At 42.6% G+C, this 23,851-nt stretch overlaps 1 protein-coding gene across 6 annotated transcripts in view; it reads left to right on the top strand.

Moving 5' to 3' along the window:
* tst (superkiller complex helicase subunit twister) overlaps positions 1-23,851 on the top strand; it is a 124,804-nt gene that overhangs the window by 27,269 nt on the left and 73,684 nt on the right. For all 6 annotated transcript variants that reach the window (XM_055062873.2, XM_055062872.2, XM_055062871.2 and 3 more), the window contains 5 exons: positions 4,758-4,823; positions 6,317-6,451; positions 17,934-18,079; positions 18,181-18,327; positions 20,393-20,477. In XM_055062873.2, coding sequence (XP_054918848.2) covers positions 4,758-4,823; positions 6,317-6,451; positions 17,934-18,079; positions 18,181-18,327; positions 20,393-20,477 — 579 coding nt within the window. The remainder of the gene's footprint in view (positions 1-4,757; positions 4,824-6,316; positions 6,452-17,933; positions 18,080-18,180; positions 18,328-20,392; positions 20,478-23,851) is intronic.

The raw sequence follows: 23,851 nt of genomic DNA, 5'->3' as shown, positions 1-23,851 counted from the left end.
TCACTGCTTTTGTAGCCGACGTGTCCCCAGATCCTCCTGATTACTCGCAGGATGCCTTGAACCTCGACGGCCCATTATGTCCCATGGTTGCTCCGGACCTTGCACCTGACCAAGCAGCCACCCTATATCGCCTTTTGCTTTCCTACCGCAACATATTTGACACTGACAATCGACCACTTGGTCAGACGTCCCTTGTTAAGCATAGAGTAAACACTGGTGATGCTGTTCCCATTCACCGCCGCTTGTATCGCGTGTCCGCGGCAGAGCGGCAAGTTATTCAGCAGGAAGTAAACAAGATGCTTGCCAGAGGCATTGTTGAGCCCTCGTCGAGTCCTTGGGCGTCACCGGTCGTGCTCGTCAAAAAGAAAGATGGCACATTGTGTTTCTGCATTGATTACTGCCACCTAAACTGAATTACTAAAAAGGACGTTTATCCTTTACCACGAATCGACGATGCTCTTGATTGTCTTCACGGTGCCAAATACTTTTCGTCCATCAACCTTCGATCTGGTTATTGGCAGATTTTTGTCGATGAGCAAGACCAATAAAAGACCGCTTTCGTCACTCCAGATGACCTCTACCAATGCAAGGTTATGCCGTTCGGTTTATGCAATTCCCCCGACACGTTTGAACGGATGATCGACTCTCTGCTTCAAGGTTTCAGATGGTCAACTTGCCTTTGTTACCTCGACGAGGTCCTTGCGTTTTCTCCTACATTTGAAACGCACCTTGAGCGCGTCGCAGCTATCCTTGACGTCTCCTGCAAGGCTGGGCTCCAATTAAACTCATTCAAGTGCCACTTCGGGTGCCGACAGATTACAGTGCTAGGCCATCTCGTCGATGCTTCTGGAGTAAAACCCGACCCGGAGAAGGTTCGAGCAGTAACGGCTTTTCGTGTACCTCAGTCTGTCAAAGACGTCTGGAGTTTTGTGGGGCTCTATTCTTATTTCTGACGGTTCGTGAAAGATTTCGCAGCAATCGCTCGACCACTCACTGAACTTCTGAAGAAAGACGTGCCTCTTACGTGGGGTTCCCCTCAGGCTGCCGCATTTTCACACCTTATCACGATTCTCGCCAATCCACCGGTCTTGGCCCACTTGGACCTGTCCGCACCTACAGTAGTCCGAACCGATGCCAGTGGTTATGGGATCAACGCCATCTTATCGCAACGCCAACACAGACATGACCGCGTTATAGCCTATGCTAGCCGGCTCCTGACACCTGCAGAGCACAACTATTCGATTACCGAGTGTGAATGTCTTGCTCTCATCTGGGCTGTTTCAAAGGTCCGCCCATATTTATATGGCAAGCCCTTCTCAGTAATCACAAACCATCATGCGCTCTGTTGGCTTTCGTCGCTCGAGGATCCTACTGGCCGGCTCGGTCGTTGGGCCCTCCGACTACAAGAATATCCCTACACAGTGACTTACGAGTCGGGACGCCAACACCAGGAGGCAGAGTGCCTCTCTCGCTACCCAGTCGAAGCCGCGACCTCTACGTCTGATACTGACACCGACGCCTGTGTTCTCTCTGTTTTTCCACTGCTCCATGTCGCCGACGAGCAGTGCCATGACCCGTCCTTGCGTATCATCATTGACCGCCTGGAATTGTCACTTGCTGACAGTTCCTTTCGCTTATTCACACTTCAAGATGGCTTACTGTACCGCCACAATGTTCACCCCGACGGCCCAGCATTACTCCTTGTGATTCCTGAACACCTTTGCTCGGCTGTTCTCTACGAATTTCACGACCTCCCCACTGCCGGTCACCTCGGTGTGTCACGTACCTACGACCAGATCCACCGACGCTTCTTTTGGCCAGGGCATGGTCGCTCCGTTCCAAGAGACGTAGCTGCGTGTGAGAAATGCCAGTGACGCAAGACACCATCGACGCTCCCTGCTGGGTACCTTCAACGACTCGACATTCCCGCGCAACCATTATTTCGAGTTGGTTTGGACTTACTTGGCCCTTTTACTCTTTCTACCTCTGGGGACAGGTGGATCACTGTGGCCACGGTTTACGTCACGCGCTACACCATCACCCGAGCACTTCTTACAAGCTGTGCCACAGATGTCGCCGATTTTCTTCTATGCGATTTGATTTTATTACATGGAGCTCCGTGACAACTTCTCACAGACCGTGGCCTGACATTCCTATCAAAAGTTATCATGGACATCCTGCAGTCCTGTGCCACGCGGCACAAGCTATCCACGTCATACCATCCACAAACAAATGGCCTCACGGAGCGTCTCAATCGCACTCTCACAGACATGCTCGCGAAATATGTCTGTTCAGACCACACTGACTGGTACCTCGCTGTACCATTTGTCACATTTGCTTATAATTCCTCGCGTCACGACACAGCCGGTTATTCCCCATTTTTCCTTCTGTTCGGCCGAGAACCAGCACTGCCCTCGACACAACCTTCCCTGTTCACGCGGCGCCAACCAGTGAATATGCACTTGACGCCATCGCCCGCTGTGCCCACACAAGAGAAATTGTCCGTGACCGCCTTCTGAAATCCCAAGAGCATCAAAGGCGTTTGTACGACCGGCGACACCGAGACGTGCACTTCCTGCCTGGTTCTTTGGTGCTTCTATGGTCTCCGTCGCGTCAGGTCGGCCTGTCAGGAAAACTGCTGTCTCGTTACACAGGCCCATACCGAGTGCTTCGTGCTCTGACTCCCGTAACCTACAAGATTGCCCCTGACGCTCCATCTGCTTCCCAGTCCAGTGATATCGTGCACATTACATGACTGAAGCAGTATCACCCTCCCAGTGATGACATTTAGACGGTCCTGGACATCTCTTCTGCCGCTGGGGGATTATGCTACACGCGTGTGGTATTTGATTGTTTGAACGAGGCGCGTGGGCGCCATCACTTGAGAAAAGAGGAGGAAGAACGAACTGGGCTCGTGCTGTGAATCTAACTGGTCAGCGCTGCAACCGCTGTTGTAAATATACCCTGTAAATAGTTTCTCGTCTTACTGACTCATCCTTCGCGTAAGAATATAACCTAGAAAAATGTCACTAATGATAGGAGCTACGCACGAGCCAATGCATACCCCCGATTTTTGTATGTACAGACCCCCTCTCCATGAAACAAAGGTAGATCTCAAGTAAAAGGAAAGAAGTTCAAGAAAGGCTTCTACTGAGATACCGCAACCATTGATGAAAGCTTCTTCATCATTGTCATGCACTTGTTTTATGCCTTCTTTTGTCCTTGTCTTGTGTTGTGCTGTAACGAACCTTAATATGAATTAGTCAAAATGTCCCAATTTTTTTCCATAGTTCCAGTAATTGTAGACATTATTTGGCTAGATATCGGCACTTTTCAGTCTACAAAGAGCTAAATAAGCTACAGCATAATGATTTTTGTGAAAAATTTAGTACAGAAAGAAAGTTGCTGCAAAGGTGATTATATTTTGCCATTTTGTGTGACATAACTCAAGAAATATAGCAGCTACATAAAAACTAATGTTATATTTGAAATCTGCATAGAAAACTGTGTAATTGGCTGAATTTGCGTGCCTCCAGTACAAATAATAAAAAGAGAACTTGTTTCGAGGAGCATCTCCGCTTAATTGCTATTTCAGAGGCATGCATACAGTATTTTTGTATCACATGTTCAGCGCAATCTAAAGACCAAGGTATTTGCGTTGGCCACCAATTACTAAGAGAATCGGAGACATATTTATGATTGCTGACTCCAAGGCGCACACTATTTCTTGGGTTCTCTGGTGGTCCCTTGGTCCTCCTTCCATTACATGGGTATTTCTTACAAGTGGTTTATGTTACATATAACGTCCCTGCTAGTCCCTCTGCTCCATTGTCAGCATCAAGTGACATTGTTGATGTGGCGAGGTCCAAGCCTTACCACACTCATTTGACCAATGATGCATAGAAGATGCACCAGGATGGTGCTTCTATCTTTGAGAGTCATGATACGGAACAGCACCAGATGGAGCATCCATGGCTGCAGTGAAGCTAAGGAAGACAAGCTCATTCCAGTTGCTAGTTGATTACATCTTGGTTGCCCTAACACTAGCATTGTAAATATACCTTGTAAATCGTTTTCTGCTGGTGTTGCACGTAGCATTCTTTTGCGTAAGAAATAGAAAAGCTATTTTATGTCGAGTGAATGGGCATTTGGGCACTAAAGCTTGCGATAATTACTGAGCAATGTTATGTCTTGAAGAACTGTGCTTCGATAATTCTTGTAGAAGGGTGCTGTAAGCATCAGCACATGCTCCTTCTGATCTGATCCCCAAGTACCCAGTTAACCAAATGTAGCAGTGGTGTGGCAATGGGCGGGGCAATACCACCACCCCCTCCCAAGCCTGCTGGAGGAGGCACAGATTTTCCTCATAGGCCATTGTCTCCTGTAGAACTCGGATGACTATGAAATGCGAGCAATTTGGAACAATGCATTGTTGAAGTTAAGGACGCTGAACAATGAGTGGGAGTGTGCTATTCCTTCATTTTTGGTAAAGTGCTCTTGAAAGGCTGTATTTGGAATGTTTGGCAACACTTTAGCTAGCTAGGAGCTAACTTGAGCTGGTGAAAGTGCCCTAAGACACTAATGGGAATTGTACTTCCAGGAAGTTATCTCCCCGTTTTGGGACACCCATGTGCAAACCTATGCCAACAGTGTTTTCTTTGTAAAGTGTTGTGCATGTCTTTTGTGTAATATTGTAACCACTCTAATTGAGTTTTGAACTATCGGAAATGATGCATTAATGTTCTTTCTTCATACAGCAAATAAGTGACAGCCTGCTAAGCCAGACCCTGGATGATGCTGGACTGTTGGAGAACCTTCCATTGGTACGTCATTGCTTGCCCATGAATGGGGCAGTGGCTATGATGGGCCTTTGAGTACCATAGGGGTGAATCCATTGTCAATTCTGCAGCTCCGTTTACATAGCTAGGATGACTACAGGGCCTTTCATGCAGGGTGCCCTCTGACGAGAGATACCACATCACATTGTCTGGTGCACTTATTAGAAGCTACATGCATGGACAGTGTGTCAGAACATTTGGAACCCCCTGATTTTGTTGTCACTGGAGCTGGCAGATGTGAAAATTGCTATGTCATTGCATTTCGACACAAAATTGTTAGGGATCCTAAGGGTGATGTAGGGCCTCCTTGCAACAAGGCTTCTGTTTTCTTTTGGATTAGTTAACCGTCATCATTAAGATGTATAGTAAGGATAGCGAGCTGGGCTAGTTAATTCTGGTTGGCTGGCATTGTGCTAGCACAACACAAGGAAGAACTGACAGTGAGAAGGGAACCACGCAGGCCTAAATGCTAGGGCCTCAACTGCTGTTTTTACTTCACGACAGTTACTGAGTCTAAGTACTTCGATCTCTAGCTCTTGCACACTTCTTACATTCTCTGGTGCACAACCTCTTTCCCTTTTGTAAAGCAAAATCAGTAGTTGTGGTCAGACATTAGGAATTACGTGATAATCACCGATTAACTGTTTAAAAATTCACAGACTCACTTCACACAGATTCGAGTATTCGAATCAAATCGAATTTATTGCTGGTTGTGCGAGAGCAAACACGATTCTTAGCATTTGTTTCTATATAATCTAAGAATACTAGGGCGACCTTGTGCCGATTTTGTGCCGCTTGCCAAATTTAACTTGGGAAGCACGCTTAGCCACTGAACGTCTGAACTCTGCGGGAAAGCCCGCCTCTCATTAGTAAGGGGCACGGGTTTGCGAACAGCGAGGGTGCACCTTTTTTTTTTTTTTTTTGCAGCGCCACTCTCAATTCTGAGTGAGCTTATTGCTTGGCAGCAAGTGCGATGAGTTACGACTGGCACAGCGTTAAATTCCTCCGAGTCAATTACCTCCGAGTTTATGGGAATTTGATGCTGTGTAATAAGTCATGGGCTGGCCAGGACAGCTAGTGGGAATTACTAAATTTTCCAAGCTAGCATGAGCCAAATACACAATGTTTTAGTATAGCGGCTTACTAGTCTAGTTTTTTAACATTGACAATGCAATTTCAATCTCCCAACATAACAAATTAATTGAACTTGATAAATGCATGTGCATGTGCAGTCGATATTCATTTAGATATTCGAAACTAAGTATCCTTATTTGATTCGTATTTGAAAATTTTGATATTCGCACACCCCTAGTTACAAGCATACACACTCATACAAGCATACACACATATAAAAAAATTGTTATTTTTTATTTGTTTTGTTATATCTATTAAGTAAATGGTGTGGTGGCTTACATACTTTTCTTTTGTTATGATTGTCTTTTGCTTTGATGCATTCTTTGTTTTTTATGATGTCTTAGGAGCCTGTGGCCAACGTTCTGAACATCAGCAATGTTACGAATGACCGCAATGTGTGTCTTGAGTGGGCTGAACAAGTGGACATTTCCAAGCCCATGTTGGATTTCCATGAAAAAGTGGCCGACCCTGCCTTCAGTGTATGCTACAACTGTTTTCCTATGATTTTCCTCAATTTCGTGGGCAGTTGTGCGTAATTTTTCTCCATGTGATAGCCTTTTCTGAAGGTATCTGATTAGTCAGTTTGTCTCTGGCACCTCCTCTATAACAGCTTGCAAAATTTAACAGCAGCCACTGGCAAGTAAATATAGGCAGAGCACCAAAAGCATCCGCTTAGTTCTAACCAGTACTGTCTACCGCACTAGTTCAGTGTTCTTAAATGTTTTGTAAATTACCAAATTTTCTTAGTCATTGTGCATGTGCTGTGAATTGCACATTCTGTGTGCGTGCTTGCCCAAATTTGTTGGGGTGCTAGGGGTGCACTGCTTGTATTGAAGTGCCGCTGAGCACCCCCGCTGCTGTGATACTTCTGGTGGCACAGCAGCATTGAAACTCACAGCATTGAACCTTAAACCCAGTCATTCACTGGATTTATGTATTGCTAGTGCAGGATTGTCATTAAGGCAGCATGAGGATGTTGTCATCTATGTTCACTGTGAAACAAAAATAGCTTCTCAGGAATGTGTAAATAGCTTAAACAGTTACTTTTGTGTTAGTTAATTGCCAGCTTCAATAATTAATCAACAAATAGTTGTGACAGTGGTATGCAATAATTGCCCCATTATCTACCTCCTTTCATGCTTCTAGTTCATGCATGCAGAATTCGGATGGTAGCATGATGGTCAGTGTTTGAACAGGATTTGTTGTATGCTACGCTGCTGTTGCCTTCATGCACGGATAAAATATTTGTCTGGAGTCTCATTTGAATGCCTTCAGTGTTGCGAGACTTTGAAGTTAAGATTACTGGAAACCTGGGCTTGTTGGTCGAACATTACGAAAATAAAACAGCACAAAAGCAACATTGGGGACCAAAGAAAGATGACACCATGGTGCTGATGGTGTCATCTTTCTTTGGTCTTCGTTGTTGCTTGTGTGCTGTTTTATTTTGAAGTTAAGCACCAGAAGAACGCTCTTTTGAGTTTCAATTTCAAAAGCTTACCACTCGTATTCTAGGTAAGGCAGGGCAACAAGGTTAGTCTTACGGCATTCCTTGACTCATACAGAAGCCATTCATACCCTATTTAGTGAAATCTGAAGAAAGTGTATTTTGCAAATCTTTGCAGAAAATAATTAAAGGAAGCTTGCATGAAATTATATTTGAAGCACATAAATAAAAATGGACCTTACATTTGAAATAAGCACATAAATTACATATATATAGAAGTTTTTAGTGCCATACCTTGAAGAAATGTTTTAAAAAATGCTTTAAAAAAAAGTTTAAAAAATGTTTGGTGTAAGACCCACATCTGCCGATGGGAAACTGAAATGAAATCGAGCTGGTGGGCAACACTGAAATATGATGCCATCCGAGCAAAACATGACGCTCACTTTGCATTGCCTGCAGCGGGGAACAGCGGCGTGTTTGGGTTATTGCCTATTTAAAGCATGCAGTACACTTCTAACACTATGCCACACAGGCTTTGAAACAAGATAGGGTTAGTGGTGAGAAGATTTGCTGGTACTGGAAGAGGGAACTGAGTGTGTGCTGGCATTTTCACATGACACGGGTGGGCAAGTACTGTGGGGAGGCTGCTGTGGGGGGTGTCTACTGCTCTCAATTGCGCATACCTCGCACCTTTTCTTGTTCACATGGGATCTAGTGTCCAGAAAACAGATCATATGATCGCAGTTTTGCGATGTAGTGAATTTTGATGCTGAAAGACTATGCTTTCCGGGAATGTATAAACCGATAAAAAAGAAACATACTTATATTGGGTCATTTTTTGTGTTCTCAATCGTGAATGTTGGTGCCATGAAATTGTACGAAGCGGAATCGTATCAACAAGATTATGCTGTATATTACAGAAATAGAGACTTTGGGCACTGCACAGTAGCTCACTCGAATTCTTGGGCGTAGTTCACATATGATGTAATATTGTAAACATAGCAACTGCAAGCAAAATTGCTGCCATTTGAGTTCTCCCATACCCTCACTTTTGTTAATAAAAGCAATTTTCTAGCTTTCCAGGGCTTCTTGGCCACCAAGGCTTATAACAGAGAGATTTTTGTCAACTAGTATTCATAACGTAACTTTCAACCACTGGGTCTGTGTCTGGAGCATCAAAGCTCTTGCATAGCATAGTCATGAAGACGCTGAAATTCAAGCTCAACTGATTTACTGGCTGCATGTTACAGTGTGTTTTCTGAATGTTGCACTGAAGCTTGGCGAGCCAATAGAAATTCTGTATTGGCAAGCACGTGAGGTGTTATATTACCACAGTAACAGCATAGCAATAGTACTGACAAAGAAAGACATACACCGACCGAATAAAACTTGAAAAACAAGACGTTTTGCTTGTTTTCAAAAAGTTTTATTTGGTCGGTATACGTCTTTCTTTGTCATATTTCATCCCGACCAGGCGGCTTTCCGTCGAACTCTTGATTATAGTGATAGTATTGGCGCTCAAGGCACATACCGTGCAATGGAAGGGCAGTTCGTTGTTAGCCAAAGCAATGCAGGACCAGCAATGGCTGGCTAGCAATTACCACGTGAGCCTACTATTTGCCAAGTTCATTTGTGGACTTACATGGCAGAACAGAGAGTGCTCATACGTATTCAGAAAGCTCTAAACTTGATGCATGCAGCAACACCTGAATTGCTAGCAGTGCACAGTTAAGGCTGCATGCAATGTCTGTACTTACTGGCATTTGTACTTAACAGCACAAGATGCACGTAAGTCTGCACACTGTGAAAATACTATTACTGGTGTCATGCACTGCTTTCGTGAAATTTAAAGCAAGTAATCGCACTGAAACTAAAAACTGACCGAAAGTCTATTCTTGAGATTTTTATTGATCCAGTTGCTATAAAATGCTATCAAATGAATCTTTACTTAGGGAAATCAGTTTTTCTGATCACTTGATTATTTCAACATTGTCACTGTTCTCACTATGTAAAAAAGAAAAGGAGAGAAAAAGAAAAGAAGAGAAAAAGAAAGGAAACCCCCAATACTCTAATTATTAAAACAGAAAACTAGACACAAGTACGCTGTGCTGTTACTTGTTAAAAATGTTCCCCTGCTCCCATTAACATTTATACCACTTGTCGTCATGCATTTACCTTGTAAGATGGCTCATTTGCCTCATGCCTCAGCTCAGTCATCACATAATGGGCATCACATAGCTAACATTTTAAGATGAATCAGATCTCCGACTGTACTCCAGCATTGTAAAAACCACATTGTTTTTTATTAACCTTTATCTCGGCATTTAAACAACTATGAACTGAAACCACATTTTATGTGTGAACCCTTTCAGGGTCAATTTTTTTCGCCTTATGCAACTGCCCAGGGTCGATTTTTTTATTGCAGATTTAAGTTCTTCAGATTGACCTATTTTTTTTAAAATTTACCGTAATTTTTCTAGGGGGACCGTAAAGTGAGAAAAAAATATTTTGCTTTGGTATATATGTACTGTTTATTCGTGAATAACAACAATAAAAAAAGGAAATAAACTTATAAGAATTAAAAGTTTGATGCATTGTTATACATATAGTTCAAGGCTTAGAAAATGCACACACGAGAATATTTCGCAAGTCTCATATGTTCCTGCTCTTACACTAATATTTACGTCCATAGTGTAATCGAACTGCATAGGTGAGCGCACTCAAGAAAACTGTGTGGTTGTGTGCCCGTCAAAGAGCAAAACGTGTGACAAACGTCTGCTGATCTTCATCTTATCGCCACCCAGAAGCAATTAGTTTTCGCGTCTCCAAAAAAAAAAAAAAAGGAAGAAAGAAAAGGAAACTCATGCACGGCGGCATCCTTCGTATGCGCCCCCCTGTGAGCAATAAATGAGCGAGTAACAGGCGGTCGCCATTTGAGCGATTTAGTAACGAGATAGCCATCAGTTTTACGAGCGCAAGAAGCCGAAACCACCCGCGGATCAAAACCCAAACTAACCACTGCCTGCCCCCACGAGCGCCAATGCGCTAGCGCTAGTATATAGATGCGTCGGAGCAGAAAAACTAGCTCTAAAACAAACCATGTAACGAAAACTGAGAGAGAGAGGTGCGAGAAATAAATTCCGTGTATTCCCACATAGTGGCACCACATGCCAGGAAACAAAAAATGAGGAAATTGGCTCGCTTTTTAAATGTACAGACGGCACCGTAAATATACGGCATTGGCCATTTTTGACTTGTTCGCGGCGCCGTCTATTTACGTCATTGACCCTGAAAGGGTTAAGCTTGCAAAATTAGTTAACCCTTTGAGGGTCGATTTTTTTCGCCAGATGCAACCGCCCAGGGTAGATTGTTTTATTGCAGATTCCAATTATTCTTAGGGAGTTATTTCGAAAAAATAATTACCGTAATTTTTCTAGGGTGACCGTAAAGTGAAAAAAAAAAAAAAAAATTTTGCGTTGGTATATATGTACTCTTCATTCATGAATAACAACAATAAAAAAGGAAATAAACCTTTAAGAATTGAAAATTGTATCCATTATTATACTTCAAGGCTTTGAAAATGCGCACACTAGAATATTTCGCAAGACCCAAATGTTCCTGCTTTTACACTAATATGTACATCCATAGCGTAATCTAACTTCGTAGGTGCGTGCACTCAAGACAACTGTGTGATTGTGTGCCCATCAAAAAAGCAAAACGTGCGACAAACTTCCGCTAATCTTCATCTTATCGCCAACCAGCGGCAATTAGGTTTCGCGAGTCTAAAAAAAAAACCACAATGGAAATGCATGCACGGCAGCATCCTTCCTACGCGCACCCCTGTGAGCACTAAACGAACGAAAAACAAGCGGTTGCCCTTTGAGCAACCGCAAAAAGCCGAAACCGCCCGCGGAACAAAACCCAAGCTGCCGCCAGCCCGTGCGTGCGCCATTGTGCGAGCGGTAGTATATAGACGCGCGGGAGCAAACTAGCGCTAAAACAAACCATGCAACGAAAAGTGAGAGAGGGAGGTGTGCGAAAAGAATTCTCTGTATTCCCACATAGTGGCAGCACATGACAGAAAAGAAAAAGTTGGGAAATTGGTGCGTTTTTTAAATGTACAGATGGCGCCGTAAATATACAGCATCGACCATTTTGGAGTTCGTTTGCAGCGCCGTATATTTACGTCATTGACCCTCAAAGAGTTAAAGATGTGTTCTTGGTTTTGCAGCTGGGTTGAGCTTGAATATGCCCGCAGGGGCATCTGTCAGCAGGTGTTTGGTGTGTGTTGCGACATCACGTACCCGAGCACATGGAGGTTGGACCACCATGCGTGTAACTGTGCATGGCTTAGCTGTGTCCCAGGAAAAGGGGATCCTGGAGGTTGAGCCGATGCCGGGTGTTTGGACCGTTGTGGCCCCTTGGCAGAGGCGACACGCCCCTTTGGCCTCAGCTTCACGTAGGTGGCACCCCCGGACTGACCGATCCGGGGGAAATTGGTAGTTGCCTTTTCTATACGCCTCAATAATTTTCGTCTTGCTCTCTCACCTTCTATTTTTCTTGTCCTCTCTTTATTTCCTTTTACTTCCAATTTTCCGCACAGCAAAGGTTAACCTTGTGTGGGTAGCCAACCTTGGCTATTCCATATTTGGTTATAGTAGTGGCATACAGCTGGCATTTGCAGGACGTGTCCTTTCCAAGTCCTGCAGGGTCCCCTCATTGAGCTCCATAGTGGTTGGCTGGCTTTGCTTCCAAAAAATTCACCTATACTTATGGCAAGTTCTTTCCCCACACTCCCTGATCGCCCTCAGAAACGAGGATGCACCGAAGAAGTCTTCTGGTTTTTTGGCCGACAAATTGACAATTTTCCTTAATTTCATCTGATACATTCTCTGAAAACAGAAAAGCCAGTGAGAATGGTCTCGCCTTTTCTGGTTGCGAAATTGCTGACTTAAGCTTTTGGCCCAGGTTATAATGTCTCCAAGTTGGCAAGCGGTGATCTTCTGGAACTCCGTGATGAAAAGCAACACGGAAAGCTACCGTATTTTGTGTCTTTCAGGGACATTCCAGTGAATGTGACCCCGCACTTTACCATAAACACCATCTGTGGTATCATTTCCAATGATGATTTGGTAGAGCTAACCGAGATTGAACTGTTGAAGTGACCAAACTGTCATCAATGTCAAACGAATTAAAGTGAGGTGGGATGGAAAAGAGATTCAGACTAAACATCTAATTCTAAAATTCAGCTCAAGCATGCTACTCGAGATTATCGAGACAGGCTACTTAAAGATCCGGGTCAGGCTGTATTTCCCCAATCCCTCCAATGCTCTAAATGCTAGAGGTTTGACCGCAGTTCACATAACTGCCAAGGCCGACTGACTTGCTCCAAATGTAGTTCACTGAACATCCAGCTGAATCATGCAGGAATGTTCCTCACTGTCGAAACTGTGATGGTGAGCACGCCACCTACTCACGGTCCTGCCCATCCTGGATAAAAAAAAAAGAAATTGTAACAATCAAAGGGAAGGGAAAGATATTGTTCAAGAAGGCATGAAGGCGGGTATTGTACCTGCCAAAGAACAGTTTTGCCAAAGTGACACATCAGGGGGCAGCGCCACAATGGTTCCCAGCAGCTGTTTGGCCCACACACAGCGAGCCAGATGTGATGCTATCCGCCCCCTTGGCGGCAGCAGGTAATGCTGCTCCACCGCCCTAGAAGAAGGGGCCATCGACTTCTGGGCTGATGGCCTCAAGGGTCTCATTTCCTGAGATGAGGCCTTCACACCAAACACACCGCTTGCAAGAGCGCGTGCCCAGTGCCTCGCAAGAGGTGATGGACGTAACACCCAGTCAGATTGCACTGTCTGTGCCTAAGGAGCGACGCATTTCTACCGAGCGCTCCAAAAAAGAAAAAGCTCATGTGATGGTGCCCGGAAAGGGCCCTGTGAGCTAATTTCCGTTTCTTAAACACACAGCTCAAACGTCATTACTAATATGGAGGCAGAAATCTTGCAATGGAACGTCAGATGACTTTTCCACAACCATGACACTATCAGAGAACTCCTACACTCATTTAACCCAAAGGTGCTGTGTGCTCAAAAAAACACATTTAAAACCCATGCAAACAAACTTTCTCTAGCAATATCCCATTTTCCGCAAAGATTGTGATGATGCGAATGCTCCGTCCGGGGGTCTGTAGCAATAGTCGTTGACAAGTCTGTAGCTTGTCTGCATTTAGCTCTTCAGACGCGCCTCGAAGCAGTATCGGTACGAGCAATTCTGTTCAATAAATTGGTGACTGTCTGCTTTATTTACATTCCACTGGATTAACACCTCAGCAAGACAGAATTCTATAGCCTCATTAATCAGCTCCCTGAGCCTTACATTGTCGCTGGTGACTTTAATGCCTACAACTGTCTGTGAGGAAACTCCTGGTGTGACTGAAGGGGCCAACTAATGGAAAACTTTCGATTGAGCTCTGGTGCTTGCCGGTTCAAAAGAAAAAGCCAATTTACTACAACATCCATTATGATTCCTATTCTTTGTTAGATTTAACGATTGGCTAAGCAGCTCTTTTTGGCCACTTGGAGTGGAGTGTCATTAAAAATCCTTTTGGAAGTGACCGCTTTCCTGTCACGCTAAGCTTGTCAAAGCAAGAAGACTGTGCTCAACGTTTCTCTAGATGGAAACTTGCATCGGCTGATTGGGAGTTTTTTAAAAAGTTCATACTTAACACAAGATTTTATCAGCGATTTTAGCATAGACTGCACCTATTTCACTTCTTTTAATATAGGCACAGCAGAGAAATGCATTCCTCAAAGAAAGGGTACCTCATCCAAAAGACAAGTTCCCTGCTGGAATAATGACTGCAAGCAGGCACAAAAGAAACAAACTAAAGCATGGCGCATATTGCACTGATTTTCATCTGTGGAAAATCTTGTGGAGTTTAGACATGTCAAGTTACAGGAAAGGTGGACACGAAAGCAGGTAAAGAGGGCAAGCTGGGAAAGGTTTCTTTCAGGCATAAACTCTTACATGCAGAAGGCGAAAGTGTAGAATGGTTTAAAAAGGCTTAATGAGTAGCAAGCCCAGCCATTACTCTTGGTTGATGACCAAGGAAATACATTGGAATACCAGGCTGATGCTCTTGCTGAACACTTCGAGCGCGTAGCCAGTTCTGTTCATTATTCCAAGGCATTCCTAGAAACAAAGAAAAAGCACAATGCAATGCAATGCAACCGACCGCAAATGTAGCCACAACGAACCTTATAACTTCTCTTTTACCATTTCCTAACTGCTTGCCTTAGCTCTGCACCTGGACCTGACAAAATCATGTACAACATGATTAAGCAGCATAAATGATGCTCAAATTATGCTACTTGCACTTTACAATGCTATATAGGCTGCGGTGTACCTTTCATCTAGGTGGAAAGAAGCCATAGTCGTTTGGTTTTAGAACAGGGGAAAAACCCCTCCTCCGTGACAAGTTATCAGCCGATTGCACTCACAGGTTGGCTTTTTAGATTATTCGAAAAAATTATTAATCATTGTCTTCTGTATTTTCTGGAATTAAATAGACGGCTTGATCCTCATCAATATGGTTTCAGAGAAGGCCGGTCTACAACCGACCATCTCGTGCTCATTGAAACAAACATTCATGATGCATACATGCACAAGCAATTCAGATTTGTATTTCTCGATATGGAAAAGGCGTACGACACGACATGGCGTTATGGAATCCTGCGTGACCTGTTGGCAAGAGGCATTCGTGGGAACATGCTAAACGTTAAAGAAAGTTGCTTGCAGAACCGTACTTCCTGGGTCAAAATAGGTAATGCGCTGTCCCATCCATTCACACAGGAAACTAGGGTACCTCAAGGAGGCGTGCTCAGCTGTACGCTCTTTATAGTTAAAATGAATCCACCCCAACATCATTGCCTTCTGCCATATTTTATTCCGTGTACATTGACAATGTTCAGATAGGTTATAAATCCTGTAAGCTTGCAGTGTGCGAGCGACAGGTTCAAGTAGCCCTGAACAAAGTGTCTAAGTGGGCCATTCAAAATGGCTTTAAAATAAATCTGAATAAAAGCTTGTGTGTTCTATTCACACAAAAGAGAGGGCTCATAACAGATCCTGGAATAGAACTACACAGACAGCACATACCAGTGGACATGGAAAACACATTTTTAGGCACTGTTCTAGGCTCTAAACTAACTTTCATTCCCCACATAAAGTATCTCAAGGGTAAATGTTTAAAAGCAATAAATATACTAAACATTTTGTTGCACACCACATGAGGCAGTGACGGGAAGTGTTTATTAGACTTATACAAAAGCCTCATTTGTTCACGCATAGAATATGGTGCCATACATAGCTTATCAGTCCACTGCACCCAGTGCTCTAAAGATGCTGGATCCTGTCCACCATTTAGGCATCCACCTTGAGACTGGAGCCTTAAGGACAAACCCTGTGCAAAGTCTTTATTTAGGGTCAAATGAGTGGTCCCTCGATCTTGAAGGTCTTACTCCAATCTTACGTATCTTCTGAAAGTAAATTCAAACTGCCAACATCTTTGTTACTCCATAAATGGTGCTACATGTTCCACGCTTTTTCATAAACAACCTATACCAAAAAAGCCCTTACTACTGCAGGTGAGCGAATTCTGTGAAGAAATGGGTGTGGCACTCCTTGAGCATCATCTAATGCCTCCAACAAAGCTCTCACCGCCATGGCAATGGCAAATTGTAGAATTTGACACATTGTTTGTTGAGGTCACAAAGAATGCTCTGGAAATACTCATCCGAATGTATTTCCTTGAACTTCAGTAAAAAAAAGCTCTCGCCCAGAATTTTACACCGATGCATCAAAGTCACTCACATGCTGGTGTGTCGTATGCTGCGATCGGTCCATCCTTTTCTCAATCCAATGTCCTGCACCCAGAAACAAGTATAGTTACTGCTGAGGCCTGTGCACTGTTGACTGCAGTGAAACATATAAGGAAAAAAATCTTCAAAAAACTGTTATATTTACTGACTCTTTTTTAAGTGTCTTAAAAGCATGAATGTCACTCTTTGAACACAAAAATGCTGTTCTCATTTAGCTATATTCAGTACTGTGCACAGCATTAGATCTAATCAGTGTGTTATAATATGCTGGGTACCTGGCTATAGAGGTTTTGAGGGCAACATGCTTGCAGTTGAAACTGCAGCTTCCCTAGCCATAAAGGGAAGTCCTCCCCTATAGCTGTCCCTGTGATGGATTTGAAGCCTTTTCTGCTGAAAAGCCTTAGGGGCCATTGGCAGCACTTATGGGACACAGAAACACTTAATAAACTCCATGTCATTAAGCCGCAGTGAGGGAATTGGTCACCCGTTGCGAAAATACGACGAACTGAGGTATTCTTCTGCTGTTTTTGAAATGGCCACATGTATGAAACACACTCTCACCTGTCGATCGGTAATGAATTTCCCATCTGCAGTATGTGTGGTGAGACGCTGACTGTACTTCATGTCTTAATAAAGTGCCATGAATTAGAATCTCAAAGAAAAAAATACCTCCCTTTAGCATATAAACAACATGCTCCTCTCCACCTAGCAGTGTTTCTTGGCATAGAGCTGTTTTGGACCACAAGTTAGTTTTAAGGTTTCATCAAGAAGCTGGTATATTGGGAATTATTAGCCCCCTAGACTTGTAGTGCATCCTCTCCCCAGAGGCTGCTGCTGCGATTGCATTTTCGCGGAGCACATGCCTCCTGGCCCTTGCACTCAAGGGCCCTGTTGAGGCACCAGTGCTACTTTCACCTGCACATTTTATTACATCATCCCTTCGTAGCAAAACATTTATGGTTATAGCTCGCATCTCTAGTCATTGTCATTATTTTAATAATATATTTTATGCAATTTACAGCAGCTGATTTTAGTCCTATTTACAGTCATTCTACATCCAACATTCCCAGTACATTTCTCCATTTCAAAAACAATTCATTGAAAACTTATCACTATGTGCATAGCACTCTTTGGCCATATCTGGCCCTTGCGCCATAACTCCCATACATCATCATCAAGCTTGAATATCATGTGTATTGATGCAACAGCATTAAGGAGCCCGTGTCACAGAAAATCCGGTGGTGGCGGCAGTGGCATCTGGTGTCAGACATTGTTTCCACAAAAAGATTTTGCATTCAGTTTCTGCATGTGCGCTGCTTGCAGCCCTTTGGGTTGTATGATATCACGTGGCATGTTACGGAGTAGCCTCAATGATATGGGCACAATGACTTTAACTGACTTGAATGTCACCTACTTCATGTTTTATTATGTTATTCCTTTTAATAACCTATTAAATTACTCTTTCATAGAGCCCACACAAAAGTTAATGCCAAAGTGGCTGTTCATTATGAGCAACATTTTGTGCCCTTATGAGTGGGCCATGCTGCTGTAAGAGCTGATATGATTTAATGAAAAAGTTGCTTTTATGTTGTACTGTGTTAAGCAAAACTTTTGTGGTCTTTACAGTGGCCGTTTGAACTGGACACCTTTCAGAAGAAGGCCATTGCTCACTTAGAAAACAGGGATTCTGTGTTTGTGGCTGCTCACACTTCTGCAGGCAAAACTGTAGTTGCAGAATATGCCATTGCACTCTCTCGACGTCACATGACAAGGTCTGTGTATAAGCTGGAACCATTACTGATGAATAAGCTTGGTTCTTTATAAAAAGTGCAGGTCCTGATCTGTGTTCTGAGTTGAATTTTTCTTTACTCAGGACAATTTACACATCACCTATCAAGGCTTTGTCCAATGAAAAGTACCGTGACTTCAAAGAAACCTTTACAGACATTGGGCTTATCACAGGCGATGTACAGATCAACAAGGAGGCATCCTGTCTCATCATGACAACAGAAATTCTCAGGCATGCACCAGCTTGATTTTCATTTTTACCCAATAGTAGCATGATTTGTTCTGATTTTGCAGTGTCTCATTATTAGCATGTTATAGCACATTGGGAATTTGGTTCTAGTACAGCATATAGTACATGTGTGGACGTGATGCCACCGTGCTTGCACGCAACCAGTTCTGACTTGCTTTCATATGTGTTCAGTGCTGCCATGTCTCTTTTATGCACAATATCAGGATTGAATCCCTGATCTGCCATGACTAGATAGGACAAAATTTAAACAGGACATATCCTTCTTTAATAAGAATGGTCCCCGTGGCCCTATGCTTTGTCTGACTTCTGTGTGCCTGGCTTGTTTCCAAGCTATGTTACAGCTTGCGGCTACAGATGGACATGTAGCAGGAGTCATAAGATTTTCCTACAAAAATTATTTTGTGCAGCGATTTTTCAGCTACCATGGAAATGATGGTAATTGTAGTACATGGATTTTTCTAATCTTCGTACTTGTGGCTAAAAATGTTCTTGTGACATTATTTCTTGCAGTTTAACTGTCTAAAATTTCCAAGCTTAAAGTATTCTAAACATAGCAAGGCAGTAAGTCTCTGCACACAATCGTAATCATTGTGCATTATTCTCTTTATAAGGCAACATCTTGTTGAATGTGATTGATTTGCCAATTCACAAAGCCCTTTGAAACTGAAGGGGTGAAGTTAGGCAAATTCATGTACTACATACCACTCCAGTGTTACCCCAGTAATCTTGTGTCACATTGGTAATTAATCTGACACGCATGCATGAGACACTGCTCTTTTGGAACGTTCTGTAAGCTAGGAGGTTGGCTCTTTTGGGCTCAGGATTTGCCCTGGCACTGTTTAGGAGAAAACGACATTAAGCACCAATACCAAATGAGAAAAACAGTCTTACTGCATGCTACAATTCTGTAACATCTAGCCTTCTTGTCTCTGCCTACATTGACTTACCCTACTGTCATACAATTCTTTATCATAATTCAGGAAGTTATTCATTGTTCCATTAAATGACAATATTTGTTAACAATTTCTCATCCATTCTATTATGGGCTTCCACAGAATTCAGGTCAGATGAGTTCATGAAGTCAGTGTTGTACTCCATCCATTATGAGCTCAGCATTGTTAGGAGCTTGCAACTGTTGATAGGTGGACAGTTGCCCTTGGTTCTGTTGTTTCCGATCTTGCTAGCACTTAAATCAGTGGGCTTGCTATTATATCAGCCCTTGGCACTGTTTTTGTTTGCATTAAATGCAGTTGCGGGTTTCACTGATATTTTTCTGAATCCTGTGAAGGAACAGAGAATACTAACAAACATGGTGGCTTAAAGGGACGCTAAAGAGAAAAATTTTCTTTTGTATTCGTAAATTACCTTTTCACAACACCAAAAACACCATTCTTACTGTGAAAAGCTGCTTCGTAATCCAGAAAAAATGCAAGAACACAAGACAGGCAGTGACTCCTCCTTGAATTTCCCAAAACCAGCTTGCCATGACATCATGGATTTTGATGGCGTCATCTAGAGCCTAGTTATTTACTTAGCGGTAAAGATTGACTAAATTGTGTTCTAAAGGAGCCAAACATTGTACATGGCAAGTTCCTGGAACCTTCGCTGAGCCAACGCTGCCCAAATATGAAAAAAATACTTTCAAATCTGTGATGTCACATTGACATACCAGTGTCGGGGTTTTGGCACGAAATTCAAAAACTGACACTATGAACTTTATTTTGTTTTCTAATAAGCAACATGTTATTTTGAAGTTAATGACAACAGAGTTCTCAAAATATTTTTTATCAGTCTAAACTGATTTAGTGCTCTGCATTAGTGTCCCTTTAAAGAATGATGATCACTATGACAGTGGACAAGTGAGGAAGAAGTTTCAACAAGGTGCTGTGTGACTACTGCTGTGGCTGCACATGCCATCTGTAAGAATTCACACAGTATCTGCTATTGGTTTGTGGAAGGCACTATACAGTGCCTTCCAGACTAGTGTTTGGTGTTTAGTGGGATGTTTCTTTATGTCCGACTTACTTCTCTCCACTTGTGCTTACAGATCTATGCTTTACAACCAGTCAAATGTGGTGGCTGATCTAGAATGGGTCATATTTGATGAATGCCACTACATTAATGATCCTGATGTGAGTTTATGTTCATTTTAAATGTGGTGCTATGTACTGCTTTGAAAGTCATGATTCGGTTGTAGACTTTTTCAAACTATGATCTTAATGGCGTGTGCTGTATAGCATGAAAGCTCTTCGTTGCCTTACTCGCTTGTGGTATAATCTCGCAGTGCTCACTAATCTGCAATGTCATAATGTGTTAATTGTTACCTGAATATTTGTCTCTCAGCCTTAGAATGTTTATGCAGTGGAAGCTGCTACAGTTGTGACACGTTAAAACCCAAGTATGTTTTTAAAAGGTAATTTAGTTTCTTTAGGAAATTTTTCTTAGCCACTTGTGTCTTACTGAATATGTTTAGTTATGTTTAGCACTGAGAAATCCTGATTTACTTATATGCATATGGACAACATTATCTGCGAAAACTGAAAAGTGTAGTAAAAAATACAGCAAGAATATTTACATAAATCCAGTTTCAAATGAAAAACGTCAATTTACAAAAGACATACAGCACAGAACAGGAAAAAAAAAAAGACTCTAAGATTTTGTTCACTCAAACTTGCGTGTATCTAATTATCAGCTGTGTTGAAATATTTTCATGTTATGGTGCCAGCTCTTATAAGTGTCCTGTTATCACAAATGCTATTCCTGGTGGACTCTGGGATGTGTTGAAACTATGACATACCGGTAAAGGCTGCTATTGATAGGTAATCCTAGTAGTACTGAGTAATAAACCTTAATTTACTCATGAAAAATATCTGTCTCGCGTGTGTAGAAGAATAAAATAATAAAAGAAAAGCGATGTGGTTGTATCCATTTTCCAGCAATGTCAATTTCCATTTATGTTTTATCATTATTATTATTTTTTTCTGGCTTGGGGATAAAGCCATGTGAACGCACAAGACAAATGTGCGGAAAGCAAGGGAGCACAAAAGGAAAAAGTAGTTAGAAAGTTTGTCTAAATGGGCACAGCTGTGGGTGTAATCAAAGATGCTGATTATTGACTCCTTTATTGCAGCCTTCCCTTTGAAAATTTTATCAATATTGACAGTGTATGAGGAAGTACTGTCCTCCTTACACTACTGCAGGGCCCTGACAAATGATGATCATGCATGCACATCGTGAGCAGCACTGCAACCAGCAGTGACCTTTATGCAAATCTGATAAGTGTGTCGGAGTGCACTCTAGACTCTGATGCTTCAGAAGTGTTCTGCATGAGGCCAGTACCAGAAAGAGTTGTTACTGTTGTTACTGTTTTTTTTTATGGACCATTAATATGTGAACGTCATGTACCCACTCTTGCCTTGGCTACCAAAAGGCGGCCGGCAGTATTGAATAAAATAAATAAATAAATAAAAATAAATATATTGCCGAGCTTTGTGTCATGATAAATCAAGTATTTTTGTGCACCAAAAGTAGCTTTACATTATGAATTGACTTAAACTTCAAAATTTATGATGCATTGCCACTACACAGAAGTATTGCTTATCTTGAAATTTATTCCTGGTTTCACAACTTTTAGTTTGACAAAGAAGTGGTGAATACAGTTGTGTACAGCTACTATATGTCAGTTTAAGTGCAGATTTAGCTGAAAAGTAACATATTATTGAGTTACTTTGCATTACTTTGAAGTGCAGTAATAGACAGGGATGCAGTGACAGACACAAGTGCTTATCACAGTGTTCAGGCTTTGGCTGTTGCACTTTCAAATGCTCCTGATAAATTTCATACTAGCCCAACTCACTATCCTGCTGCAATGAATAAGGCATTATAGGAACACATGTGCTTAGTAAAAACCTTAAACTTGCTGCAATCATGGTGGTGGTTAAACAAACTTAGAAGCTTTATTTTCAGTGCTGTGAGGGGGTGAGGGCATGTGAATACATTGCTTAATTTTTATTGCCTATTTTACGTGTTCATTTTAACCTGTTATTTTGCTGCTACTTAGCCTTATTTGTCATCACATACCTGGGTGCATTCACTTCATGAAGATTTATACAAATATTACTGAAAGAAATCTGGCACTAGTGTCTTTATGAGCACCAAATGTGCCAGTTCACTCAGTATGGGAATTATGGATAAGACATGAATTTTCTAGGCTTCATATGGACCCCAGTTTTGGTTGCCCATGTGGCTTCTTATACAGGGTTTGTACAAAAAGTTTTGTATAAAAATAGATTTATTAGAGATATTGCTACAATGCCTCAAAGGTCTTCAAAGTACTTCCTTTGAGCGTTGGCATACTTCTGCCAACGGCTTTTCCACGACTCGGTAGATTCCAGGAGGTTCGTAAGGGCACATGTACAAGCTTCTTTGACAGCACTTAGGGACCCATGGTGGTGTCCTTTGAGGGAGGATTGCACTTTTGGGAATAGGAAATTGTCTGCTGGTGCCAAGTTGGGACTGTAAGGGGGTTGGGGAATCGTCACGATGCCGTTTATCATCAGGTAGTCGCTGACCTTGGTGCAGATGTGGCTGGTTGCATTATCGTGATGCAATTTCCAATTTTCAGCGATGGCTGGCCTCACCTGGTTGACCCTTCAGTTTTCTTAGCACTTCTAGGTAAAAAGTGTCGTTCACTGTCTGCCCCTCAGGTACAAATTCGTAGTGGACCATCCCCTTTGCATCGAAGAAAACAATGAGCATGGCTTTCACTCTGGATTTGCTCATTCGAGTCTTTTTTTGGATGACTTGATGCCGGAGTGTGCCATTCAGAACTTTGCCGCTTTGTTTCCGGGTCGTGTTGAAATATCCAAGTTTCGTCTCCAGTGATTGCATTGTCCAAAAAGCTGGGGTCTTCTTCAACGTGTTGCAGAAGGTTGTAATGCTAGCAGACACTCACCTCTGCTTTTGCTTTTGTGTCAAAACCTTCGGGGTGAGTTTAGCGCATATCCTTTGCATCGCCAGATTTTCAGTGATAATGCTGTGCACTGTCATCTTATCAATGCCAATTTCATCTGCGGCCATTTGAAGACTTAAGAGACGGTCTGAATTCAGCATTTCACGCGCACATTGCACATTGTCGTTGTTTCTTGACGTCAGTGGCCGTCCAGCGCGGGGATCATCCTCCACAATCTCTCGGCCATCTTTGAAGAGCTTGTGCTACTTAAAAACTGCAGTTTGTGACATGCTTTCATCCTTGAACACTTTGTGAATCATGCCCAATGTCTCCGTATCTGATTTACCCAGTCCAAAACAAATATTGATGGCATACCACTGTTCCAATCGTTCGCTGTATTTTGCAGTACCCAGTCACTCGACACGGATCCATTAAGAACACGATCTAACCTGAACGAATGCTTGCAGGCGACTGGCGCTTGGCGCGTCTTGAAGGTCACATCCCCCTCCACCGTGCATGCATGGTGCGAGCACGCTGCAATGTACAGTTACGTCA

The sequence above is a fragment of the Dermacentor andersoni genome, chromosome 1 (assembly GCF_023375885.2).
Source record: "Dermacentor andersoni chromosome 1, qqDerAnde1_hic_scaffold, whole genome shotgun sequence".
NCBI lineage: Eukaryota > Metazoa > Arthropoda > Arachnida > Ixodida > Ixodidae > Dermacentor > Dermacentor andersoni.
The sequence above is the reverse complement of the archived record's forward strand: the minus strand, read 5'-3'. Positions and strand labels throughout refer to the sequence as shown.